The sequence below is a fragment of the Hypomesus transpacificus genome, chromosome 21, assembly GCF_021917145.1.
Source record: "Hypomesus transpacificus isolate Combined female chromosome 21, fHypTra1, whole genome shotgun sequence".
In the NCBI taxonomy this organism is placed as follows: Eukaryota; Metazoa; Chordata; class Actinopteri; order Osmeriformes; family Osmeridae; genus Hypomesus; species Hypomesus transpacificus.
The window spans coordinates 5,321,737-5,347,418 of record NC_061080.1 but is presented as its reverse complement, the minus strand read 5'-3'; the positions used below and the strand labels follow the sequence as shown (position 1 = coordinate 5,347,418).

Sequence of the window (25,682 nt, the reverse complement as noted above, 5' to 3'; positions counted from 1 at the left end):
CTTTGAAGGCGGGTCCTCTGTTGAAGTTTAAAACTATTGGATCTGCCCAGAGCCACTCTGATTTGCCATAACCAATCGCAAGCGTTCGCCTTAGCCAACTCCTTCACCACTACTGTAACGGAGCTAGCTGCCGTAGCTGGAAAATCAAACTTTTCCCGAACCCCGTGGGGAGGAGGACCACAACATCATGGCCACCAACTAAACTCAGCAAGATGTTTTTTCTCCGGCTTTAACCTATGGATATTCGGCAGCGTTGCCACAACCGCAGAATAGCTTTGCTCGCATCTTTCTCCGCCGCCATTAATGAACTACTTAAACTAGTGCACGACATTAACGTCATCATTCTCAGCCACTCCCTCTGTTCGCTGATTGGACCTACAAAAAATGTGTTTCTGAAAACCGACTTCAAAGTCAAACTCCCAGACCTAGTACAGAAGCAAAATCCAAATTGAGCGGAAGTACGTAGGAGGGCAGAGCCAGGCTACTTGGAAACACCCTTGTGATGTATATATTGTGTACACTTCCCACTAACTATGATAAGGAATGGTAACACTTAAGAGTACTTGGAAGTGGTATACATACAGTAGGCATGTACTATATAAAGGATGTCATAGATCATTCGCAACATCTGTAACTGAATGTTGTCAACATTCAATACAGCTTTTATGTGTTATCCATGTCTAATTAGAGTTCTTCCGGTAGGAGGGAACCTATTGTTTTTGCTAGTATTCTCATTATTAGGGTTCCTCCGGTAGGAGGAGGAATATTTAGGGTTCCTCCGTTAGGAGGAACCTATTGTGTTTGTTGGTATTATTATTATTATTATTATTATTCTAGTAATTTATCTCATGAACACATTGGTAAAAAGTTTTGATATTTGGCATATTGATACAACATGCCACAACTACGGCCCAAACACAGACTGGCCCACATCAGACCATAGGGGGCACCACAGGAAACGCCCAAAAGTCCGATTTTCAAAGTGATAGCATTTCCACCCCATTGCTCCAATTCTTCTGAAACCTGGTGTGCATGTCTTATTTCTCATGGCTACCAAAAAAGCCTCAAGGAACCATAAGGTCCGCCTGATCTATTTTCCTGTACAATGATAATTTGGGAGAACCTTCAAAATACCTCTTCTCTTGAACCAAAGGTCAAATTAACTTGAGATTTTGTACAGATATGTATCATTGACATATTTAAAAACACTACTTATAGCAATTGAATAAAATACAAAATGGCTGAAAGGGGTGTATTTATATAAATGTCCACATTGCCTCAATATGTTTGTGTCACTAAATCAAATGTCATTTTGAATGATGGGTTTTCAAACCTAATAGACTTTAAGGTGACATGCCTCTGAAGAACCATAACAATTTCACCTTGATATGTCAAAATATGACTGAATTACAGCTGTTTGAACTTGGACCAAATCTGACAATGCTCACCATTGGAGAAAAAGGTTTTTTTTTGTACAGTAACTGAACATGACATAGCTCAACGAGCTGGAACGGAGACCTGCAAAGTATAAGGTCGTAGGTTTAAATCCAGCCACACTGAGTCTGTCTTAAATTTGAATATATGTTTAGTTAAACAGGATGACATCGTTTTGAAATACCATGCGCAATTTCACCTTGATATGTCAAAAGATCATTGAATTTGAGCTGTTTAAGCTTTGGCCGAATCGAAACAAGCCATGCTACAGGATATACATCTTTTTTTTTTTTTTACAGAAACTGACCAGAATTTCTCAGCTTTGCGGGTAGCTCAATGGGTTGACATGTTGTACTGCAAAGCATAAGGTCACAGGTTCGAATCCAGGCACAGTCTTTTGGCCTGTCATGATTTTGATTACTTATTTAGTTAAACAGGCAGACATCATTCTGAAATACCATGCACAATTTCATGCAATTTAACCTTGAAATGTCAACCGTTTCTTAATTTTTGTCCCAAAGCTGACAAAAAACGAATACTCATATCACGCAGTCGGAGCACTGCTAGATAATCAGCGTCAGCACCCTTGGGTACCCAGCATGCAGTGCGGCATGTCCAATAACGCAAAGACTTGTGGAAAATAGTTTGGTTACAACAGCCTTGCGAGGGATTTCAGTTGTTGTGTTCGTTCAGTTAGATGTTTGTAATGTTATTGTTGGTTAGTTAATATAATCTTGTTGGTCACCCTGATTGTGCATGTTGTGTAGTTTAATCGGACCAGAGAGTCGGCTGCTAAACCTCACAGGCTTTTCTTGCAAGGAGCTGAATATGAACGCTGCACTAGCCCAGTTGCTCACATGACTTTAGTTTGTTGTGCATTGACTGAGAGTCTGGAATTGTTTTTGGCCAAATATGAAGTCGTTTTGCTCTCTTGTTGTCCAAGCCTCGATCTTCTGCAGTGTACATGTTTATGATATTATGCCGTTTTGCGGAGGAACCCGCATCGCTGCTTGCAGCTATATTGTTATTGTTGGTATTCTTCTTATTATTTTTCTTCTCCTTGCGCCCCAATATCTAAAAAAGTCCCCGGTCATAAATTTTCTTATTTGGCACATTGATACTACATCCAAGTGGGTACCCCCACACCAAATATGGGCCACATTGGACCATAGGGGGCCACGCCCAAAAGTCAAATTTTCAAAGTGATGGCATTTCCACCCCATTAATCCAATTCGTCTGAAACTTGGTGTGCATGCCTCATGTTTCATGAGGAACAAAAAAGCCTCAAGGACCCATAAAGTCCGCCATGATGGATTTTCCTGTACAGTGATAATTTTGGAAAACATTCAAAATTCCTCCTTTTTTGAACCAAAAGTCTAATTGACTTGAGGTTCGGTACAAATATGTATCATTGACGTATCATTTTTTTTTACTTAAGGCAATTAAATCAAATACAAAATGGCTGAAAGGGGTGTATTCAATATGTTTGTGTCACTAAATCAAATGTATTTTTGAAGGATGGTTCAAACCTAATAGGCTTTAAGGTGACATGCCTCTGAAGTACCATGCAAAGTTTCACCTTGATATGTCAAAATATGACTGAATTACAGCTGTTTGAACTTGGACCAAATCTTACAATGCTCGCCATTGGAGAAACAGCTTTTTTTATTATCCAGTTATTAAACTTTGTGTAATCCATCCCTGGGAATGGCTCAATTGGCTGAGATGTTGTGCTGGGAAGTAAAGGGTTGTAGGTTCAAAACCAGTCAGAGGCATAGTTTTTAATTTTTTATTCTGACAAAACGGTTTCTAGTCTTCCGATAAATCCTCCGGTTGTAAAACATAGCAATGCGCGTTTATTTGAGCCCATCACAACACTCTAATCATCTGTTTAGCGAGACTGTGTAAACCACTGCAAAACAAACCAGCTTCACCACAGTAGCTAGCTACTTGTAGTCTACGCATGGTAGAGATAACGCTAATGGTTATCTCTAATGAAGTAAATTGATTGTTCAGGTGGATCCCTTGTCTTTTGCACAAATTCATTTCAGTAACCTAAGCCAGGACACATCCCCACTGATGCTAGGCATGATTTCAAACTCCCTTCCATGACAAGTTATGGCACTCCAAACAACCTTTTAAAAAACTATAAGCAAGTTATTCTTTACAGCAGCAACCCAGTCATGCCGTTGTCCCATTTTCATAGGAAATGTACAAGCAGTTTAAACTTTGGCTGAATCTAACAACGCTAACCAAAGGAGAAACAGCTTACTTTTTAATACAGTTACTGAACATGACACTATTTAACACTGAGAATAGCTCAATGGATGGTGACCTGTAAAGTATAAGGTAGTATGTTGGTATCCAGCCATTATATTTTGGCCTGTCATCATTTTGAATATCTGTTTAGTTAAACAGTATGACATCATTCTGAAATACCATGCACAATTTCATGCAATTTCACCTTGAAATGTCAACCGTTTCTTAACCTTTGTCCCAAAGCTGACCAAAGCTAATACTCTGCCCTTTCTATTCATACAATCTCAACAGTTGGTGTGTAGCAGAGGGGATGGAGAGACTGACTTGTAACCTTATGCTCATGAGTTCAAATCCCCATTCAGCCTGTTGTTGGCCAAACATGAAGTAGTTTTGCTCTTTTGTTTTCCAACTCTCGATCTTCTACTGTGTACATGTTTATAATATTTTGCGGAGGAACCCGCATCGCTGCTTGCAGTTATATTTATTTTTCTTCTCCTTGCGCCCCAATATCTCAAAATATCCCCGGTCATAAATGTTCTAATTTGGCACATTGATACTACATCCAAATGGGTACCCCCACACCAAATATGGGCCACATAGGACCATAGGGGGCACCACAGGCCACGCCCAAAAGTCAAATTTTCAAAATGATGGCATTTCCACCCCATTGCTCCAATTCCTCTGAAACTTGGTGTGCATGCCTCATTTTTCATGAGGAACAAAAAAGCATCAAGGACCCAAAAGGTCCGCCGTGATGGATTTTCCTGTACAGTGATAATTTTGAAAAACCTTAAAAATTCATTTTCTCTTGACCCAAAGGTCTAATTGACTTGAAATTTTGTACAGATATGTATCATTGACGTATTTATGTAAATGTATACATTGCCCCAATGGGTTTGTGTCACTAAATCAAATGTATTTTTGAATGATGGTTTTTCAAACCTAATAGGCTTTAAGGTGACACCCCCCTGAAGTACCATGCACGGTTTCTAGTCTTCCGATCAATCCTCCGGTTGTAAAACAGCAATGCGAGTTTTTTTGAGCCCACACTTCAATCATCTGTTTAGCGAGACTGTGTAAACCACTGCAAAACAAGCCAGGTTCACCACAGTAGCTAGCTACTTGTAGTCTATGCATGGAAGTGTCAGATTCACAACCGAGTAATCTCTAATGAATTAAATGGATGGTTCAGGTGGATCCCTTGCCTGTTGCGCAAATTCATTTCAGTAACCTAACCCAGGACACATCGCCACTGATGCTAGGCATGATTTGAAATTCCCTTCCAAACAACCTTTTTAAAGCACTACGAGTAAGCTATTCTTTAGAGCATTAACCCAGTCATCCCGTTGTCCCGTTTATATAGGAAATGTACAAGACAATATGGTCATTCATAAACTCAACAGTTGATGTGTAGCAGAGGCTGACTTGCAACCTCATGCTCTTGAGTTTGAATCTCCATTCAGCCTGTTGTTGTTGGTCAAACATCAATTAATTTAGCTCTCGTTGTCCAACTCTTGATCTTCTACAATGTACATTTTTATAATATTTTCCCATCTTGCAGAAAAATGTTAATATTGGTTACTTACTGTGGAACAGTAAGTTCATTTGTCACTTTTCAATTGGTACGAAAAAGCTTTATGTACAGTATACTTATGTGCAGCATACCTCTTTCAAATAAAGTGTCACCAAAATAATTATATCTGTGCATGCTGACATGTCATGCCATAAAAGTATCTCACCTAAAATGGCCACCACCTCGTCATCTTGTATGACCTCCAAAGACCCAGAAACCACGAAGCAAAGGCTGTCTACACTTTCACCAGCATGGTAAATCAGGTCTCCTGGGGCGCTGTGGATCGTCTGGAACTCCATGGCCAGAGCCCTGAGGCACCCATCGCTGGCCAGCCGGAAGGCCGGGTGCTCTTTAAATACCTTTCTGTTGAGGTGGACGCAAATATCCGCTCGCATGTCCTTGGGACAGATTTGCAGCACCTGGAGAATCAAAGGTCACAACTGATGTACATAGTAAATCCCAGTCTAGTTAGATGCCATTGGTTTTGCCATTATCTTCTTTTTGTTAGACTGGTTTGCATTGTTATACATTAATACAATAAAACATGTTTGTTGCTTTTTTCTGATTTCTTTGGTGAACAAAGTAATGAAACTTGAAAAAGGTTAGTGCTCACTTAGGCCTTGTTGTATAAAAAAGTATGTAAAATTAAAAAATGACTGGCTGTTTCCATTGATGTTCTGAAGTCTTTGACCCATCAGCATCCCTCAACTCTTGGTATCTTATTAGCTGACACATAAATTGTTGACTTAAATGAGATGTGGTTACTTTTCGATGTGGCTAGTAAATACAGACTGTTCCTTGACTCTAACCACCAATATACTGTAGAACTATGCACTTCTGATGCTTGATCTGATGCTGCAATACATGTACATTGCTTTGGCTAAAAGTGTCTGTTACATAAATAAAATGTAAATGACTGGTATTCATCAAGGGTCTGAGGTTGCATCAAATCATCATGCCCCTGCTACTAAGATTGGCTATAAGTATAGATCAAACACAACGTACCTTATCAGTATCTATGCCTCTGGACATGGACCAAGTGGAGACTATGTAATCCATGACTCGTTCACTGAGGCCCTTGGGCACCTGGTAGAGTTTAAGGAAGTCACGGACACTGTTGAGCATCTCGTGATAGCGGTTGGTGTTGGCGTACATCTGCTGGAAGATGGTGGTGACGTTACCAAAAATAGTGGCATACAAGAGTGCTGGAAAAAGAGAGAGGACAATAAGTAGCCATGAGAACTCAGAAAGTGGCCCGACATTTCTTTTGAATGGTAATGAGACCTTCATTGAGATATAAAATAGGCCTGCAACACCCCTTCCAACAAAAGCCATTTTTGGTATGTCGCTTAGGATTAAAGCATCTGCTAAATAGATTAATATAAAATGTACTCTCTCAAGCAAGTTCAGTGTGCATCATATGTCATACTGGTTTCATCATACAATAATTGAACGTTTTGTTAGTCAGTCACAGACAAAGATGAGAACAGGATTTTACATGTGTCACTACTGAGGACTCCAGCCTCATTGTTAAAAATCTCAAAAGCCCTGATGCGTGGTCTTTCCTGTGGTTATCATGGACTTTGCTAGATGGTCTGTAAAAAAGTATCGCCGGTGCCCTTACACCCCATTGACTGCTGCTCAGCCATCAGCCATCGCTCACTCTCAAAATCACAGCCAGGCCAATCAATACCACAGCCTCTCGTAATTAATCTCAGAGTCAGCACTTTCCCTGAGAAAGTGTCACCCTTTTCCCCTCTAAGTGTACCAACAGGGGTCACAGAAATCAATAGAAGCCTTGTCAACCATTAGTTCCAATACTTTTTTTACAATTGTCTTTGATAAACCACAGCCCTTTTCTTGACAGAAATATAGTACTTGACTGGTTTAGGAGGGATAACCCATAATTCCCGTTGATTGTAACCATCATAATCACAACTAGCAACCGAGAGCAACCTTCCTAAAGGTTATTCAGGGAAGATGATGTGACAGTGTTGATGTAATGGATCTTCCATTGAGGCTGCAAACACAACAGGTAAACAGCCAGGGTAGAGGGCCTGTCACAAACACAATGAGAGGGGTGCGTTCATGACTAACAGCTGTGTCATTTTTCCAGCTCACTAGCGATGACAGCCATGTACCAGAGAGCACCATCTCATCCAAAGTAGCTGATCTATTCAAGGTGCATTCCATCTGCCCAGCTTGAGGATTGTTAAGTATGCAAAATTGTCCGCTTGATGTCCTGATGACCATTACCCTCAAGGTCTATTGTCATACCCAATTTGTCACATAGTTGGAAGAAGTTTTTCAAACGCCAAATAAACAATCATGTACACTAAGCAGAGGCCTAACCAAACAAGGTGTGCTGCTGCCAAACACAACCCCTTGGTTAAAAATTACTGTCAGATTAGGGGAAAAATTGATGTCGTTTTGGTTTTGAAGATTTCTTTTAGACACAACTGTATTTTTTGCACACATAATTTGTTTGTCACCTGATTTTTGTTTTTCAATGCCGGCAGATAACATATTGTAGGGTAAATGGAAATTGTTATCACTGTTCAATTATATTTAATATTTGATTGAACTATGCTCGCCATAAGCAGGTCAATTGCTTTGGGACTTGGATGATTGGTTCTGGGGTAAAATTGCTGTTGCCAGAAGAAATGTTTTGTGCAAATAAACAAATCCTCTGTGCAAATCCATATATAGCCAATTTGACTTTTGTGTTTGTCTTTCTTGGCATAATGGAAACTTTGTTTGGCCGAAACTGAATTGAGGCAGTGAAACTATGTTCCTATTTAGCAGACAAGGTGCTTTCCACAGGAAATGTTTCACAATTGAAGCATTCTTGACCTGGCACCTGACATGCTAAGTTTATGAATGCTGCATAGAATACATTAATAATACAACAAATATTTCCAAAATGTAGTTAATACATAATAAATAATAATTTCCCCGCGAGGCCTTGAAACCCAAGGACAGGAAAACAATGCTGAAAGTCTGAAGCGCATAATAAAACCTGTGTTAACTGACAAAACCACTTAGATCATGTCTAGGCTTTTCTCAGACTGGCTTGCACAGTCATCCCAAGAGTGTAATTATACGAGCCCTAGGGACTCAAACTCTCACTCTATCTCCAGTCTCAACAAGGCCTTAGGGGAAGCTATCAATATTGGCTCTTGCAATCAAGCCCAATGTCTCTTTGTGGTGACACTTTAATTCTGCAAGCTGGGCTTGCTGCAGGTAAGCTAGCTCTCAGCCTGTGTGTGTGGGTCAGCAGCTCTGTCTATCATTTTGTTTGTGTGTCCTGAACACTTTGTTCCAGCAGTTCATGACGCCAAAGTGTTGCTGGTTTGATTTTGTGACATGAGGTTCATAGTTTGTACCTTGTGTTCCACAGAACAATTTCTCTCTGTTCTTCATTTGAAGCATAACCGAGGTACACTAGCTAAACTGACCCAATAGTAGAATTGGTGTAATAGATGAGTAACGGGTTAGGAAGACAAGTAGAACAATTCTCAAACTACTCTGAAGTGACATTGGTCCACAAGACTGAGCTAAAATAACTTCAGCATGTCATTCTCCAAAATAATTAATATATGCCAATTGCGTACGCTTCTACTTAAATGTCAAAAGTATCTTATTTACAAGACTACCATGTCAAGAGGTTCTTTGAAGAGAAACTAATGGGTCACACCTGTTTCTCATGAATCCCACACAGTCACCTAGCGGTTCCATTTATCCTGACATTTTCACACCTGTAATATTCCGCTGATTAGACTTAAGAATTAGTTTTTACTTCACCTCCTCATCCCCCATCTGCTGCTAATTGAAGACCTCATTCGAACCCTGTCAAGCCTCACAATCAGGACTAAGGACTATATGGACTTTAGGAAATAGATGACAACAAACGTCTGCTTCAGGGAAAACATTAAGCCATTCAAAGGTTTGTCACATAATGAGTCAACCACTTTTCAGCACTCAAGTTCGATCTAGCCACTAGTTTGTTCTGAGTTGTGTTTTCTCCCTGTGGGGGTTACTGGGGACGAGAAGGCCCCAGCTGAATGTGCAATCAGTCATGAAAGGAGTATGCTATTAGATACTGTTGACTACTAAGCCCGAGATAACTTTCTAGACCATTCTGAGAAGACTTGCCTTGTCTGCTGTAGCCACCAAAAATCCTGACAGTTAATTGTAAGTTGTCATGCCTTTTTTTTTTTTTACCTTTATTTAGCTAGGTAAGCTAGTTGAGAACAAGTTCTCATTTGCAACTGCGACCTGGCCAAGATACAGCATAGCAATTACATTTTTATTTTTATTACAGCTCTACAAAACATTTTGGATAAAACATTGCAGCTGAACGAAATGTGTAATTTTGACACGGGTAGGTCAGTTGGGGGGAAAAAGCAATTTATCATTGCCATTGTAATATTGTACATAACTTTTTTTCCTTTGCTGTAAATGGGCTAGTTGCAAAATTCCTGCATTAGAAAAATAGCTTGGATCTCTTTGGCCTACTTCAAAAGCAAGAGTGGATTTAAAGAGCCACTGTTCCTATGGAAGTTAGAATTAACATGAATTATGTTTATGTCATTTACATTAAGGTGAGATTATATGCAAAGACCCCAGTTTAAGAATTTGGTAAAATGAAAAAATGAAAGAGCTCAGTAAACATATTTTAAAAGTTAGCTGCGACATAGCATCTTAATCTCCAATCCATCCGTTAGCATTGACTACTATCATGCAACAGTTAAACATGTAAAACCATGATGTTAATCACCATCCACCCACCTATGGAATTGAAAATGTCTCTCTCAATCAACTTTCTGCTGAATAAAACTATAATGAAGATGACCACCGTCTCTTAGCTGATGCAAAGAGACAAGATTTATTAATATATAAATGGTTAACAAGCTTCAGGGGAGTTTTTTCCCCCCATCTGGCTGCCATGGTCATGCTAAGACATACAAAGATGTGACATGGCTGACTGCACAGAGACAAGTCTACAACGACAGCCAAGAAAAACCTGGCCACAGCGTCAGAGAAAGTAGCATGTCATATCTCTGGCTCAAACCCAGTACACACCAGGGCACACTGACCTGACACTGACAAGTATGTTTGCCAGAGTTGTTTTGAGGATGATACGCAGAGACTCAGACTCAGTGTGGCATTGTCCCAATTGCACACATGAATACCTCTGTGCAAGTGATACCCTGACACACACACACACTCACAGAGAAGGAAGTAAACTGCTAGTACATTAAACATTTCTGACATACAGTTCAGTATATTAGAGAAAGCAACACAGGAGGACTGAAACTGAAGCACACAAGTGTTGTGCACATACACTCACACAAGGTAGGTGGGTGTCACTTCTGATAGCATATTGCATGACTAAGCTTTTGTCCAGCTTTCAGGCTGACATTGGCAGATTTTCTCATGGCTGTGGCAGCAGCCTGACTCCACCATCCCTCCCTCCAACCCATCACTCTCCCTTCCTCTGCCAACCCGCATCACCATCACCCCCTGGGCAGTGCCACTATCTTTCCCTGCGGAGTGGCACTGCCCTGAACGAGCTTTAACATGCCGTCTGTACTCTTCCTCGCTCCTGCAAGGCCAGCAAAGAACCGAGCCAGCATCTGTGATGTAATATGCGTTGGAGCACTTCCTCAAGAAGAGGTGCACCTGATGCAGCGTGACCGAGTATACCGGTACCTTGTTCTCTTTTTCATCAACGAAACGTCAGGTGAAATCGTCTGGCAACCATTTGCTTCATGTTTTAGAGGTTGCTGTCAGTTGTACAGTGTTTTCAGTGGTCTGGTGGTGTTACACCCATGACATACACTTCTGGTGTTGGCTAGCAAAGCATTCGGGAATCTGCTTCAGGGAAAACATTAAGCCATTCAAAGGTTTGTCACATAATGAGTCAACCACTTTTCAGCACTCAAGTTCGATCTAGCCACTAGTTTGTTCTGAGTTGTGTTTTCTCCCTGTGGGGGTTACTGGGGACGAGAAGGCCCCAGCTGAATGTGCAATCAGTCATGAAAGGAGTATGCTATTAGATACTGTTGACTACTAAGCCCGAGATAACTTTCTAGACCATTCTGAGAAGACTTGCCTTGTCTGCTGTAGCCACCAAAAATCCTGACAGTTAATTGTAAGTTGTCATGCCTTTTTTTTTTTTTACCTTTATTTAGCTAGGTAAGCTAGTTGAGAACAAGTTCTCATTTGCAACTGCGACCTGGCCAAGATACAGCATAGCAATTACATTTTTATTTTTATTACAGCTCTACAAAACATTTTGGATAAAACATTGCAGCTGAACGAAATGTGTAATTTTGACACGGGTAGGTCAGTTGGGGGGAAAAAGCAATTTATCATTGCCATTGTAATATTGTACATAACTTTTTTTCCTTTGCTGTAAATGGGCTAGTTGCAAAATTCCTGCATTAGAAAAATAGCTTGGATCTCTTTGGCCTACTTCAAAAGCAAGAGTGGATTTAAAGAGCCACTGTTCCTATGGAAGTTAGAATTAACATGAATTATGTTTATGTCATTTACATTAAGGTGAGATTATATGCAAAGACCCCAGTTTAAGAATTTGGTAAAATGAAAAAATGAAAGAGCTCAGTAAACATATTTTAAAAGTTAGCTGCGACATAGCATCTTAATCTCCAATCCATCCGTTAGCATTGACTACTATCATGCAACAGTTAAACATGTAAAACCATGATGTTAATCACCATCCACCCACCTATGGAATTGAAAATGTCTCTCTCAATCAACTTTCTGCTGAATAAAACTATAATGAAGATGACCACCGTCTCTTAGCTGATGCAAAGAGACAAGATTTATTAATATATAAATGGTTAACAAGCTTCAGGGGAGTTTTTTCCCCCCATCTGGCTGCCATGGTCATGCTAAGACATACAAAGATGTGACATGGCTGACTGCACAGAGACAAGTCTACAACGACAGCCAAGAAAAACCTGGCCACAGCGTCAGAGAAAGTAGCATGTCATATCTCTGGCTCAAACCCAGTACACACCAGGGCACACTGACCTGACACTGACAAGTATGTTTGCCAGAGTTGTTTTGAGGATGATACGCAGAGACTCAGACTCAGTGTGGCATTGTCCCAATTGCACACATGAATACCTCTGTGCAAGTGATACCCTGACACACACACACACTCACAGAGAAGGAAGTAAACTGCTAGTACATTAAACATTTCTGACATACAGTTCAGTATATTAGAGAAAGCAACACAGGAGGACTGAAACTGAAGCACACAAGTGTTGTGCACATACACTCACACAAGGTAGGTGGGTGTCACTTCTGATAGCATATTGCATGACTAAGCTTTTGTCCAGCTTTCAGGCTGACATTGGCAGATTTTCTCATGGCTGTGGCAGCAGCCTGACTCCACCATCCCTCCCTCCAACCCATCACTCTCCCTTCCTCTGCCAACCCGCATCACCATCACCCCCTGGGCAGTGCCACTATCTTTCCCTGCGGAGTGGCACTGCCCTGAACGAGCTTTAACATGCCGTCTGTACTCTTCCTCGCTCCTGCAAGGCCAGCAAAGAACCGAGCCAGCATCTGTGATGTAATATGCGTTGGAGCACTTCCTCAAGAAGAGGTGCACCTGATGCAGCGTGACCGAGTATACCGGTACCTTGTTCTCTTTTTCATCAACGAAACGTCAGGTGAAATCGTCTGGCAACCATTTGCTTCATGTTTTAGAGGTTGCTGTCAGTTGTACAGTGTTTTCAGTGGTCTGGTGGTGTTACACCCATGACATACACTTCTGGTGTTGGCTAGCAAAGCATTCGGGAATGTTAACCTTACTGAAAATATTCCCCACTGCTATGTCATGTCATTGTGACATGAGATGCTGAAAGAGTGTAGGTAGCTAAATCTGTGCTGTCATGCTCGCACTCACAAACTGTCAAAATGTCAGCCTCGCATTACAAACAGGTATTCTACATGCCCGGGCTAACTCTTGCTCTAGACTATGTAGACCATCTGAACAGCACATGACCTCTGTATTAAGTAATCCCAACTTTTCTAACTTTCAGGCTTGGTGGCAATTGATAATGCAATTTAGATTATAAATCCAAAATAGGATTCTAGAAAAAGTGTCGACCCAACTCCAGTAAACAGAGTAGTCCTTTCTAAATAAAAAATGTCAAGTAGCCAGCTCCAAAATAGATGAGTGCTTATACATAACAAGTCCTCAGCTGGCAGCAAAACACAATTATACTAAACTATAGTGATTGGCATATTCATAATTATATAATTATAATTCCAAACGTGTTTCATTTAACTTGCTCTGATTTGAGTGTGTAATTTATTTTCACACTTAACTATCAACATTTTGCTCATGGTGTTGGTCAGGCCAAGGCACAGCTGTAATATGAGACATTAGTAGTAACAAGTATTTGAAAAACTGTTTACAATATACTGCTGCAGTACAGAAAAAATAGTCCCTTGTTTCAAACCACTTATCAGTAAATACATATGTGCTTGGATTCAGTTCATTCTGGGTTTTGATGAAAAGGGGCTCATCAATCATACAGTGAAACACCAGTCAACTCACATCCAATCATCATCATCGCCACAGCGAAGATCTTCTCTCCATCTGTGGTAGGAGCGATGTTCCCAAAACCGATACTCGTCAAGCTGGTCATTGTGAAGTAAAGGGACGTTATGTACACCGAGTCCTTGCTGGGCCCGCCTTCCCACCTTCCCAAGCCGGTGGCGTTGAAGCGATACGGCGTCCCCGCAGACTCCCCCAACTGGTAGAGCCAGCTGTCCACCCGCACGCTGTTGGTGTCCTCGTCGATGACCTCGTAGTCTCCGATGCTGTACCAGATGCAGGCCAGCCAGTGGGCCGCCAGGCCGAACACGCAAACCAGCAGGACCAGGACAGCAGCCCCGTACTCAATGTAGTGGTCCAGCTTGCGAGCCACACGGCCCAGCCGCAGCAGTCGGACCACTTTGAGGGAGCTGAAGAGACTGCTGATACCCTGAGAGAGATGGAGAAAGAAGGTTCAGGGTAGGTCAGGGATAGCGGACTGAGATAAGAGGCTGTTGAGTTTGTACTTTCACACAAAGCCATTAGCCAACAGCCTACCTAACCTATTTAAATACTATTATGTACTACATACAATTATAACTCTGGTTTTCCACCAAATGAATAAGACTGATGTTTCCATTCATGTTTATTATTAGTTTTACACTGAATAATCAATAGAAAGCTACAGAACTAGGAAACAATATTGTGTAACTCCTCTTGCATTATAACTCGGTGAAACATGAAAGCTTTCAATCTGAATATGTTAGGAGAAGGCACCCTATCTTAATAGTGCCAGGAATCTCTGTCTGCTTTTTAGAATTTTTTGAATGGGATTTTAGGGCAGCAAGTTTCCCACGATTATCTCCAGAACCAGACACTCTGCAAAGTTCATATATTGTAGGTATCCTTTTTAGAATCCAATGGTGTGTAGTTCCATTGACGTTGTTTGGATAAGCATTTCGACATGCCACAAAAAAAATAATAACGCCAGTTTCGCAATGTATCTTTTTCAGCCATGATTAATCTTAGCCTTACACTAGGCTATATGATTCACAAAGGGCTTGGACTAATGTGCACCAGAAGTAAGAGGCTGTATGATAACTAAAATGAAATTTGTTTCTTTAATGGACTGATGTGATTAACAAAGGCTTTTGCTTTTGCAATTAAATGAAACTAAGTGCTTAATTCACCAGAGTTCGTAGTAAGGAAAACAGGGACATTTTGTTTTGATATTTACAATCAAGTTCACTTTTACAACCAATATGCCCAGGTTAGCAGTGCTGACTTCTAGCATAACATCAGTTGCTTTTTAAAGAGGCTTCTTTATGGATGAAATGCTGGCTAGCTAACAGGATGACAATATAAAGTGGATACTTTCAGTATAGATCAGTGCATTTTGTTACATAAATTCATGTGTTTATGTTAAAACTGCATTCACATTTCAAATGTGCACACCAAATCAACTATGACGTTATAATCACCAGCTGCATCATGGACATGGGCACTATTACTACCACTATAGCCTCCTTGGACAGTTTTGAGGCATGGATATAGGGATCCACAAACGGGGATTTGACAGAAACAATGTTTGTACGAATTTAGTATGCTCGGTCAGTTGTCGTGTCTTTATTTATGCAAATGCCATACAGAAAAGGTTATTTTGAAGAATTGCATAGCACAAAGTAAAAATACAAACGTGAATGTGAACATACATATAATACAGAACAGAAATATAGGTACAAAAGCCACTGAGACGAACTGTCATCACCAGCTGCCTCATGGGTACTACACTATCTATAATTCCAGGAATCTGTGTATGTATGTGCCATCACTGTTATCACAAGCACTGTGCACTATCTATAGTTCAAGTAATCTGTATTTGTGTGTTTCACTGACATCTTAATCACTGACTGCATCACAGGCACTGTGCACTAGTGGTTTAAATTTGGATAAGACCCCCCACCCCCACCCCCATGAGATTCAAAACTCCTTGTTAGCCTTCTACTGTCTGAAATGTCATTCTCTTCAAAGACACAATCACGGCCACACTACTAAACGTGTCCCTCCATTGCAGAATCAACCGCTAGACAAATAAAGGATCTATAAAACATTTACCATTGCGTGTGTGGAACATTCAGAGAGAAAGAGCTTCAATATTCATGTTGCTTCCCCAGAAAGCTAATTTACATTACGAGGTAGACACATGACAGAATGCTGTGTGAATTTAGTATTCTTGCTAGCATCTGTGTGGGATGACTCTTCTCTTTTTAAGTTCATACATCAACCACTGCATTTTTCTCACTTTGCTTTTTGAGTGTTCACTCCACTTGTGACACATCCATAATGGATGTGCATTTTTCTCACCAGTTGGCAAATACAAAGGGCCAAAAGAACTATGAGAACAAGTTCCCTATTTTGGCTCCATGGAATGATGTAATCTTAGACAAATTGTGTTGGAACCAGAGCTTTAAAAAAAAGGAAAAGAAGGAAGGGGAAAAAAAGAAGGAAAAAAGGGAATATACGACAATCTACAGTAAGCTTTCATTCATGGCACTGCCTTGATAGGGTAGTTAAATTGTGTTGACAAATTCGGCCAAGGCACAGCACCCACAGGCTTTGTGGGAGCTCCCTGTGGGGTTGCTATAATCTTTTTCTTGACACACCCTTTTCCTCAGGCCCGGGGACATCATCAGACAAACAACAACAGATCTGGAGAGTATGTATGGCTTCTGAGCTTGCTTTCGTTTTCTTTTGGAAATTACATGAGTTAAAAATACAGTTAACCTTCTACAGCTTTGATTATTCCTTACAATTTGCATTGACCTTAATTTGCTTACCTTACCAGTGCAAAAGCTTTCTTTATATGCTTACTGTGTTTGTGTGTGGGTCTTTGATAGTATCACTTACCATATCTATTGATTTACAGTCCAGTGAGGTTCCAAATAATCTGGACAATCTTCAAAAAGCCCCTTCCAGAATCACTTACAGCCGTACAATGTCACTAAGAGGCTTGCAAAAAGAACCTACAGTAGGATATTTTTTTTTACCTCAAATAATATCTGCATGCTATTATTATTCATATTCACTCCGAATATGTATATGTACTCTCACTGTGTATTTATCATGTAACAAACTATTTGAGGGGGTTTCCTTTAACCTACAAACCTTCACAGTATTTTACAATTTGGCAACCCCACTCTGTCATCCCACCTTTCCACAGTAATCCACTGTTAGGGGATTACTTTTTTCTCCACTCTAGAGAACATATTTGTACCAAGACTATTGTAGTAGCTTGTGATTTTAGTTTGAAGCACAATATGCAGATTCCAAATTCACAGTGTCTAGTTTATGCGTAATTTGGATAGAACACCACAGGCCCACAGCTTTTTATAATGCTTGGTGACCACATCGAGATTCTGATGAGTGCACAGTGGCCATTGTCTTCAAAATTCATGAGACACAATGACAAATAAGCACACACCTAATTTGTGTGCATTTTAATGCATAACAAAGATGCCACATTTACATAGCGAGACATACTGTAGAGTATGCTGCATGACGACCTCTGTAGTCGAGCAGAGCACTCAGTCTCATTATTCAAGTAGCCCAAAAGCATGTCACCCAGTCCCTTCCTCTGAGGAAGACTGAATCCCAGGCATGAGGAATCCCAACTTGCAGATTCAGACCAACTCTCTCGCTTTGCATTTCATAACCATCCCAGATGAAGTATTCCTTCTGCTAAACTGACAGACGAGGAGAGCTGAAAAATAGAGATTACCGCACAAGCTCACTAACTGCCGAACAGCGGCTTGCTTCAGCAGACAAACGCAAAGGAGACACATTTCCAATGACATGATGAGGGGTTGGTATAACGGCTGGCTGATCTTGAACTGAAGAGATTTTCTGCAGTAGCTAATGTTCCTTCTGCTGCATTTCATACGTGTTTGATACATAACAAATGCATTAACTGGTATACAAAGTACTGACATGCTATATACTATATATATAATGATATTGTAGATGACAAAATAATATAAAACCTATGGAATAATCTGTCCAATAATTTATCCAATGTACTGAATATTCATTCACATCTGTGATTGTCCAAGGTTGAATAACATATTACATCTTATAGTCTTCTATCCTACCTTATTGTAATGCACTGTGTAGACCAAAGACTTAAGTCAAGCACTTAGTTTGTGATGAAGAATCAGTGTCAAGTCCCTAGTGCTTTCATGTATCTAATTTGACTAGTGTCTTTGACTGCGGTAGACCCACTTGAGAAAACAAAGCAAGGAGATCTTACCTCATCAACATTCTCAAAGGCATTGATGACGTCATAAGGCAGGCAGGAGAGCAAGTCGATTACGAACCACGTTTTGACATAGTTCATACGAATCAGCTTTGGGTCAGAGATGACTTCTCCCGCCGGCCCCACGAACGTTGTATGGAAATTGAGCACGATATCAACGAGAAAGATGACGTCCACGATGCTGTCCACCACCAGCCACGTAACATTGTTCTGCTTGGTCTTGAAGGAGACGTTGTAGGGCACCATGATGGCGGTGTAGAAGGTGAGGATGAGGATTACCCAGTCCCATGTGGTCTTGAAGAGGCAGTAGTGGAGGATGATGTGGGGAGGGGTCTTTGGGGTTTCCTGCTTGTACTGAGGAAGGATGTCTGAGCCCAGCTGTAGTACCTGGAGGGGGGCAATTTATTGAGATGTCACAAACCAGTTAACCAGTGTGTTTACTCTTAGGTTAGAGCAAACAAAGTCTTCAACACTAATAACCGCTAGGCTGTTTGTTAGATAAATTGACGTTCACTGCTGTCAGTGTGAGAGAGTCATTTTCCATCTATTATGTGACAGTTTGTGTGAGAGGAGCAGCAGGTACATGTTCCCCCAGACATTGCACACAGATAGTCAACTTTATTTGAGCGAAAGGGCTTTGGCATGACGTGCCAATCTGGTTGGTTAACTCTAGAAAAAAAAATTATACTCCCCCCAGCCCACAACGACCAGATAGAGTATCTGGCTCAGAGCCAACACTCGTGTGAGATTTGTAAAGTGTCTGAGATCACTTTATCTCACATACGAATGTGATAACCTCTTTTCTCAAATTTGCCACAGGTCTGTAAATAGATTTTTTTCCCTACTAATTAGCAAATAAACAAAAGGTAGACATTTTGTGTCACATAATACAACAAACACAGCTACCGTTGCTTTGGTAAACAGAGAGCCGAGCTATCAGAGCATCTAAACCTACTGTCCAATTCTCTTTCAGGAAATAGGAAATAACACACTTTCCCTGTGCACACTCAATCAATCAAACATGCTTTATTTTCTGTCAAAAGGAATTTTCCACCACTTTTTAGATGAGACTACTCTTACCAGAAGCGTAGATAAGTAAGGATTTTAGTTTCACTGTACAACTTTTGCACATTTACAGGCGCATAGATATCTGAACCAATGTCTACAGTTGCAGTTACCCAGATGTATAAGGTTTCACTGATGCTTGGAGATAATGAAGAGATACATTACATTTTTGTTCAAGGCAAGAAATTAGTATAGTACTAGCTCGACAACACACACTTCATTCGACTGGAACAGATGTGTCCTGGTTTATGAGACTACCTCCTCCAGTGAGCGGGCTCGCAGACATACTTTATTCTAAGCAGAGTGCTCGTCATTCGATCGAGGGCCAACACCTTACCTCAGCCAGTCGAGAGTGCTTGTGGACATTCTCGCCCTTGTGGACCGTTGGCGCCAGCTGCTGCAGCACTCCTCTGCTGCTCGTCAGCGCTCGTGTCAGGCGAGCAAATTTACCCCACCCTGAATATGAAAAACACACCAAATAGGAAGCATCCTTATAAATGTCAACAAAATTTATGGTTTACTATAACCACAAAAAATTATTTAACGACTGCAATAGCACGTAAATACTTGTACAACGTCTTACACAGGGAGTTGTTTACTCTATTTCCAGAGCATTTCCTTTTTAGCTGCAACCTCATCTCAACAAACCTTTGGAGGAGTCATCCTCAATAGGCTGCTTAAACGCAGTGATGTCACTGAAGGTGCACAGGAACAAAACCACTTTGTCTTGCTCGTTCCTTATTGGAGCGATCTTGACAAAAAACCACACAGGCATACCTGTAACACACAAATACTTAATGCACACCCATTGTACTTCACATCAATATATGTAAATTGGTAATAACCAGCACAGAATATCAACCTTCATCCAGTTAGTGAATTCCAAAGAAATACTTACGATTCTTCTTATACATTAGAATTTCAAAGGAGTTCATCTCATAATTCTCGAAGGTCTGTCGCACCTTCTCACTGGTGTCTTTGTCTGTGAGCTCCCCATACATGAAACTGAATAGAGACAGGGTTACAAATACATTTAGTTTGAGGCTTTAAGATACATTTGTTCTTCTCCTCAACAACAAAAGCCTTCTTTCCAAAAAACACTGGACAGAATTACTGTATAAACAAATGTCACTTTAAATTTGCACTGTACAAAATTTTACGTTCCACATGGGCGCAGAAAGGCTTGGCTGAATTACTTCAGCTACAGAACTGTATGTGAAGATATTCTTGGACCCTTCTAAATTAGTTGACTTCTGAACATGAGCTAATGTGCATTTGAATGAGATGGCAAATATGTCACATTTCTTTGCATATTATTACAAATATATCACATTTATTTGTGATGAAATGAGTGAAATGTTTCCCAAATTTGTATTGAAAAATATATTTGAAGGTTTTTTGCACCCTTGAGAGGTTCATGTCCTTGACCCATAACAGTTGGTGAAAAGCAATGTTATGAATTTAGCTGAATATATTTAGAGTACAGCTCTGAGGTACCTGCAGGTGCAACTCTTCTGCATAACCTCGGCACGATGGTATCCAGACAGCTTACAGAAGCCATCGTTGCTGTACACAATGGGCCAGTCCACAATCTGGGCATTACCAAGAACAAAGTTTGTATCTGGCCAAGAGTGAAAGAAAGTTAATAGCTATTCAGAAATGAACAGACACAAAGTATATTCACACACATCATTAAAATATTGCTACAACTGTACTATGCACCATATAGTGTGTTTTACACGTAGGCTAGTATGAATTCTTCAAACCGAACATATGACATCTTGCTAAACAGGTGTTTAGGAGGACCAAACTGAGTGCTACCATCAGTCAAGGTAAATGTGAGTTTGAAATACAGCATGTATGCGCTATTACGAAAGTGTATCTAAAAAAGCACAATAGAGCTATTGAGTGGAGAAAGGATTAGCGTTTTTTACTTATCAAACATTGTTGAGAACATGGATATTTTGGTTACTTTTGGCTACTGCAGAACTGCACTCATTCATAAAGACACATTCTTAGACATTCTTTGAGTTTGTAAAGTGAAAAAACAAGAAATGCTGAATCATCACACGATATAAACATTGTTTAAGTTGTCCCAATTTAAAAGGAGGCTATTAACTCAGAATAATTCAATATTTAAATTATTTAAAGGCATTTTATTGTATTTATTAATAATCATAAATAATCTGGTTTACGTAACAAGTAGTAGGTTTCACTAGATCCCTCTGCAACTAAATTATATTATTAAATAAATTAGGCTGCTAGATGTGTTGTCCATATTTGGTTCACATACCTAAAAAGGATAAAGGCCACGGGGGTAATAGCCAATTAATTTTGTACCTTCAATATAGTTTAGGTATTAACCTAAAGTATAGTAGATTTTTTATTCCATAGCCCCCTTCCAATCTTCCTCAAAAAGCTTCTGCATTTTGCCTGGCCATCTTTGTAAATAAGAATTTTGTTCTTAATGATTCTGCCGGGTTAAATAAAGGTTAAATAAAATAGTTTAATATTATACAGTGCCCTCCAAAAGTATTGGAACAGTGAGGCCAATTCCTTTATTTTTGCTGTAGACTGAAAACATTTGGGCTTGACATCAAACGATGAATGTGAAACCAGAGATCAACGTTTCAGCTTTTATTTCCAGGTATTTACATCAGGATCTGATGCACAAATTAGAAAATATCACCTTTTTGTTCGAACCCACCCATTTGTCACGTGAGCAAAAGTATTGGAACATATGACTGACAGGTGTGTTTTGTTGCCCAGGTGTGTCCTATTACATACATTATTCAATCAATAAATACCACTGAATGTCTACACTCAGGTTCAGATTGGGTAAGATAGGTTTTGTCTATGCAGACTGTATTCAGAGGTGAAAACAACATGAAAACCGGAGCGCTGTCTTTGGGTGAAAAACAAGCAATTGTGAGTCTTAGAGAAGATGGAAAATCAATCAGAGCCATTGCAGAAACATTGGCCATAGCCAGTACAACCATTTGGAATGTCCTGAAGAAGAAGAAAACTACTGGTGTACTAAGTAACAGACGTCGAACAGGTAGACCAAGGAAAACATCAGCAGTTGATGACAGAAACATTGTGAGAGCTGTAAAGAAAGACCCTAAAACAACTGTTAGTGAGATCAGCAACAACCTCCAGATGGCAGGAGTGAAGGTATCACTATCTACTGTTCGCAGAAGACTTCATGAACAAAAGTACAAGGGCTACACCAGAAGATGCAAACCACTCATTAGCAAGAAGAATAGGAAGGCCAGGCTGGAATTTGCCAAAAAGTACAGAGATGAACCTCAAAAATTCTGGGACAAAGTTTTATGGACTGATGAGACAAAGATTAACTTTTACCAAAGTGATGGAAAGGCTAAAGTTTGGAGAAAGAAAGGAACTGCTCATGATCCCAAACACACAAGCTCATCTGTGAAACACGGTGGAGGTAATGTCATGGCTTGGGCTTGCATGGCTTCTTCTAGGACGGGCTCATTAATCTTCATTGAGGATGTAACACATGACGGCAGCAGCAAAATGAACTCGGAAGTCTACAGAAACATTTTGTCTGCCAATTTAAGGAAAGATGCAACCAAACTGATTGGCAGAGCCTTCATCATGCAGCAAGATAACGACCCAAAACACACTGCCAAAACAACAAAGGAGTTCATCAGGGGCAAGAAATGGAAGGTATTAGACTGGCCAAGTCAATCTCCAGACTTAAACCCTATAGAGCATGCATTTTACCTGCTTAAGAGGAGACTGAAGGGAGGAACCCCACAAAACAAACAACAACTGAAAGAGGCTGCAGTGAAAGCCTGGGAAAGCATCAAAAAGGAAGAATGCAAAAGTTTGGTGACGTCAATGGGTCACAGACTTGCTGCAGTTATTGAAAGCAAAGGATTTGCAACTAAATATTAAGTCTTATTCACTTAAATATGTTTTAAGTATATCTGTTCCAATACTTTTGCTCACATGACAAATGGGTGGATTCAAACAAAATGTGATATTTTCTTAGTTGTGCATCAGATCCTGATGTAAATACCTGGAAATAAAAGCTGAAACGTTGATCTCTGGTCTCACGTTCATTATTTGATGTCAAGCCCAAATGTTTTTAGTCTACAGCAAAAATAAAGGAATTCGCCTCACTGTTCCAATACTTTTGGAGGGCACTGTATCTTTCATCCACTGAGTCATACTCATCTCCTCCACCTGAGCTATTGTGTTAGACATTGAAAATACTAACTAACAGTATAAGCCCATTACGCTATTGTCACAGTTAAAATTGATATAAATGTCACATCTCACACAGTTATACTCAACTGGGATGGAGAGAGTAAACAACACAGACCAACATGGCACCACTGCAGTCAATGGGAATTTGGGTCAATACTGTACAGTGCATAATGCTTCACAAGACCAACATCATGACTTAATAATATGTAATACTGTTGTGGGGAAACTGGGTGTTTATCACTAACAAACACAACACAAGACGGGTTAATTCCTATACTTGGCAACAGATACTACAACAGATACAAAATTACAATGGCAAGCTACACAACACTACATTCATTTTTGATGGCTAGAATGGTTATTTTCTGTGACATTCAATATGTATAGAATATAGTGTAAAGGTTTGCATTGTTGATCTCAGCTTGTTTACAAATGGCATTATATATCAACAGAGTAATACATGAATGGAAAAGGCAGCTAATGGAGTTGAAGAATTTCAAAATGAAAGGCTCTTAACTACACTGTTTAGACTAAGATAAGAGAAGATAAATGTAATTCAGACACAGGGAATGGGAGTCAAACACAAACAAGTCCAGGGTGGTGGGTAAGGATCATGGAAGGGACACGACACCACTTTAAAATATTGTTTATACCTGTCTGTCTATGTGATAATGTCCAAACTGAAAAGTTGAAAAGAAATGTGGTTAAAGCCAAGGGAGCCAAAAGACAGCGTTGACAGATTTATCTATCCACCTAAAACCACATGTGTCCTAGTAGTCACTTTAATGTAGTCAACATCACAAAATACTGGGCAATGTTCAGTGTCTGACAAGCCCCCAAACGGTATTGTGCTGTATTTTAACTAATGTAGCCTATAATATGAAGTCATTATCATTTTAATATGGACCAAGCAGGAACTGCAGTGGTACATCTGTAGAGGGAGTTATATATTGTGGCATAGCTTACTATGACACATACAGCTAGGTTTACACGAGTTGTTTGATAAACATGTCCGTGAGGTGGGAAATAAACGTCACGAGTCATCAACTCAAGAAATGCACTCTCTCGAAAATATTGATTCCTCATTGTTTGGTATTATTCTGTAGTATATTTAAATAGGCGGTTTAGCATCTGTCGAGCAGGTGTCCCTGTTGGTCTGGTGACAATGTGTGTTCAAATTATCGGCATCTTCCACATTGTCTGACAAAAATTGGTTTATGTATATCCTTACCGTTAGACCGTCTAACAATATTTTCGAGAAAAGTGTTTTGAGGGGCCACAAGTCCTCGCCGTCCACCTGCCATCCCGACTCGTCATTCAACGCCGGCCAGACAACGTTTAGAGTATGAGAATGCCAGAAGTATCCACAGGACGATACCTCTTTTCAGATCTCTTGACTGCTGCTTTCATGGTCTTCTTTCGACTTGGATATGAGAGACGAATCTCTTACCTCGCGTCGCCCTAGGCTCATTTCGTGACGATGCTCCCCCTTTGAAGGTGGGAAGTATGCTTAGCCAGTATCACCTGAGTGTCTCGCATCCTTGGTCATCATGGGTACCTCGTACCCTCCCTTCCCTCGCTATTTTCCCACGGCTAGTTTCAGCATCCATCTGGTGGCGACTAAGGGAGGTACACTAATGAGATATGAGTAGGCTACTTAGCCTGTAACTATTGCCTTACTGTCCACTGTGATCGGTTTGCAAAAAATGCACACTTGAATCGCGATATTTCGTAGTTACTGTGCCTTAATATGATTTGGGGGTCAGAAGATTTTTTTACGTTGAACGTTGATGATCACTGTAAAAATAATATTTACTGCATGATTTCCAATATCAAGGGCATTTTATATTATCAGAAGGGCAAGCAATGCGCGCGCACATATTATGCGGGGAAAAAAAAGGCGTACACGTGGGTTTTGGATTTACGAACATGGCTATGAGGAATTCCACAAAGATTTCAACTCTCGTCTCTACTTCTAACAAATAACTCAGCTTTGCATTGACTATTAGAACAGTATTGAATCTGTAATTATCCTAAAAAATAAATTATGCTCGCATAATATTCAAACTATGAATGAACCCCATCAAACTATGTGACATACAGCATAAAAACCTTAATAGTTATTTATATTGGATAATTAGTTGATGTTGGACTTATAATATAGTTGCACTCAGTGTATATGTTGCCACAAATTTTACAACTATTTATTTGATTTGATA

The 25,682-nt window shown here is 40.1% G+C and overlaps 1 protein-coding gene across 2 annotated transcripts in view; it reads right to left on the bottom strand.

Annotated features, from left to right (window-relative positions):
* Positions 1-25,061, bottom strand: part of LOC124483310 (potassium voltage-gated channel subfamily H member 1-like) — a 56,277-nt gene extending 31,216 nt beyond the window's left edge. Inside the window, exons 1-9 of one of the 2 annotated variants that reach the window (XM_047043704.1) lie at positions 24,695-25,061; positions 20,722-20,845; positions 20,123-20,229; positions 19,873-20,001; positions 19,562-19,680; positions 18,154-18,546; positions 13,869-14,298; positions 6,272-6,471; positions 5,433-5,685 (exon numbers count right to left, since the gene is read on the bottom strand). In XM_047043704.1, the coding sequence (XP_046899660.1) occupies positions 5,433-5,685; positions 6,272-6,471; positions 13,869-14,298; positions 18,154-18,546; positions 19,562-19,680; positions 19,873-20,001; positions 20,123-20,229; positions 20,722-20,845; positions 24,695-24,767 (1,828 nt within the window). In that variant the 5' untranslated portion in view covers positions 24,768-25,061. The remainder of the gene's footprint in view (positions 1-5,432; positions 5,686-6,271; positions 6,472-13,868; positions 14,299-18,153; positions 18,547-19,561; positions 19,681-19,872; positions 20,002-20,122; positions 20,230-20,721; positions 20,846-24,694) is intronic. The other variant, XM_047043705.1, reaches the window with a different exon arrangement.
* Between the last annotated feature and the right edge of the window lie 621 nt (positions 25,062-25,682).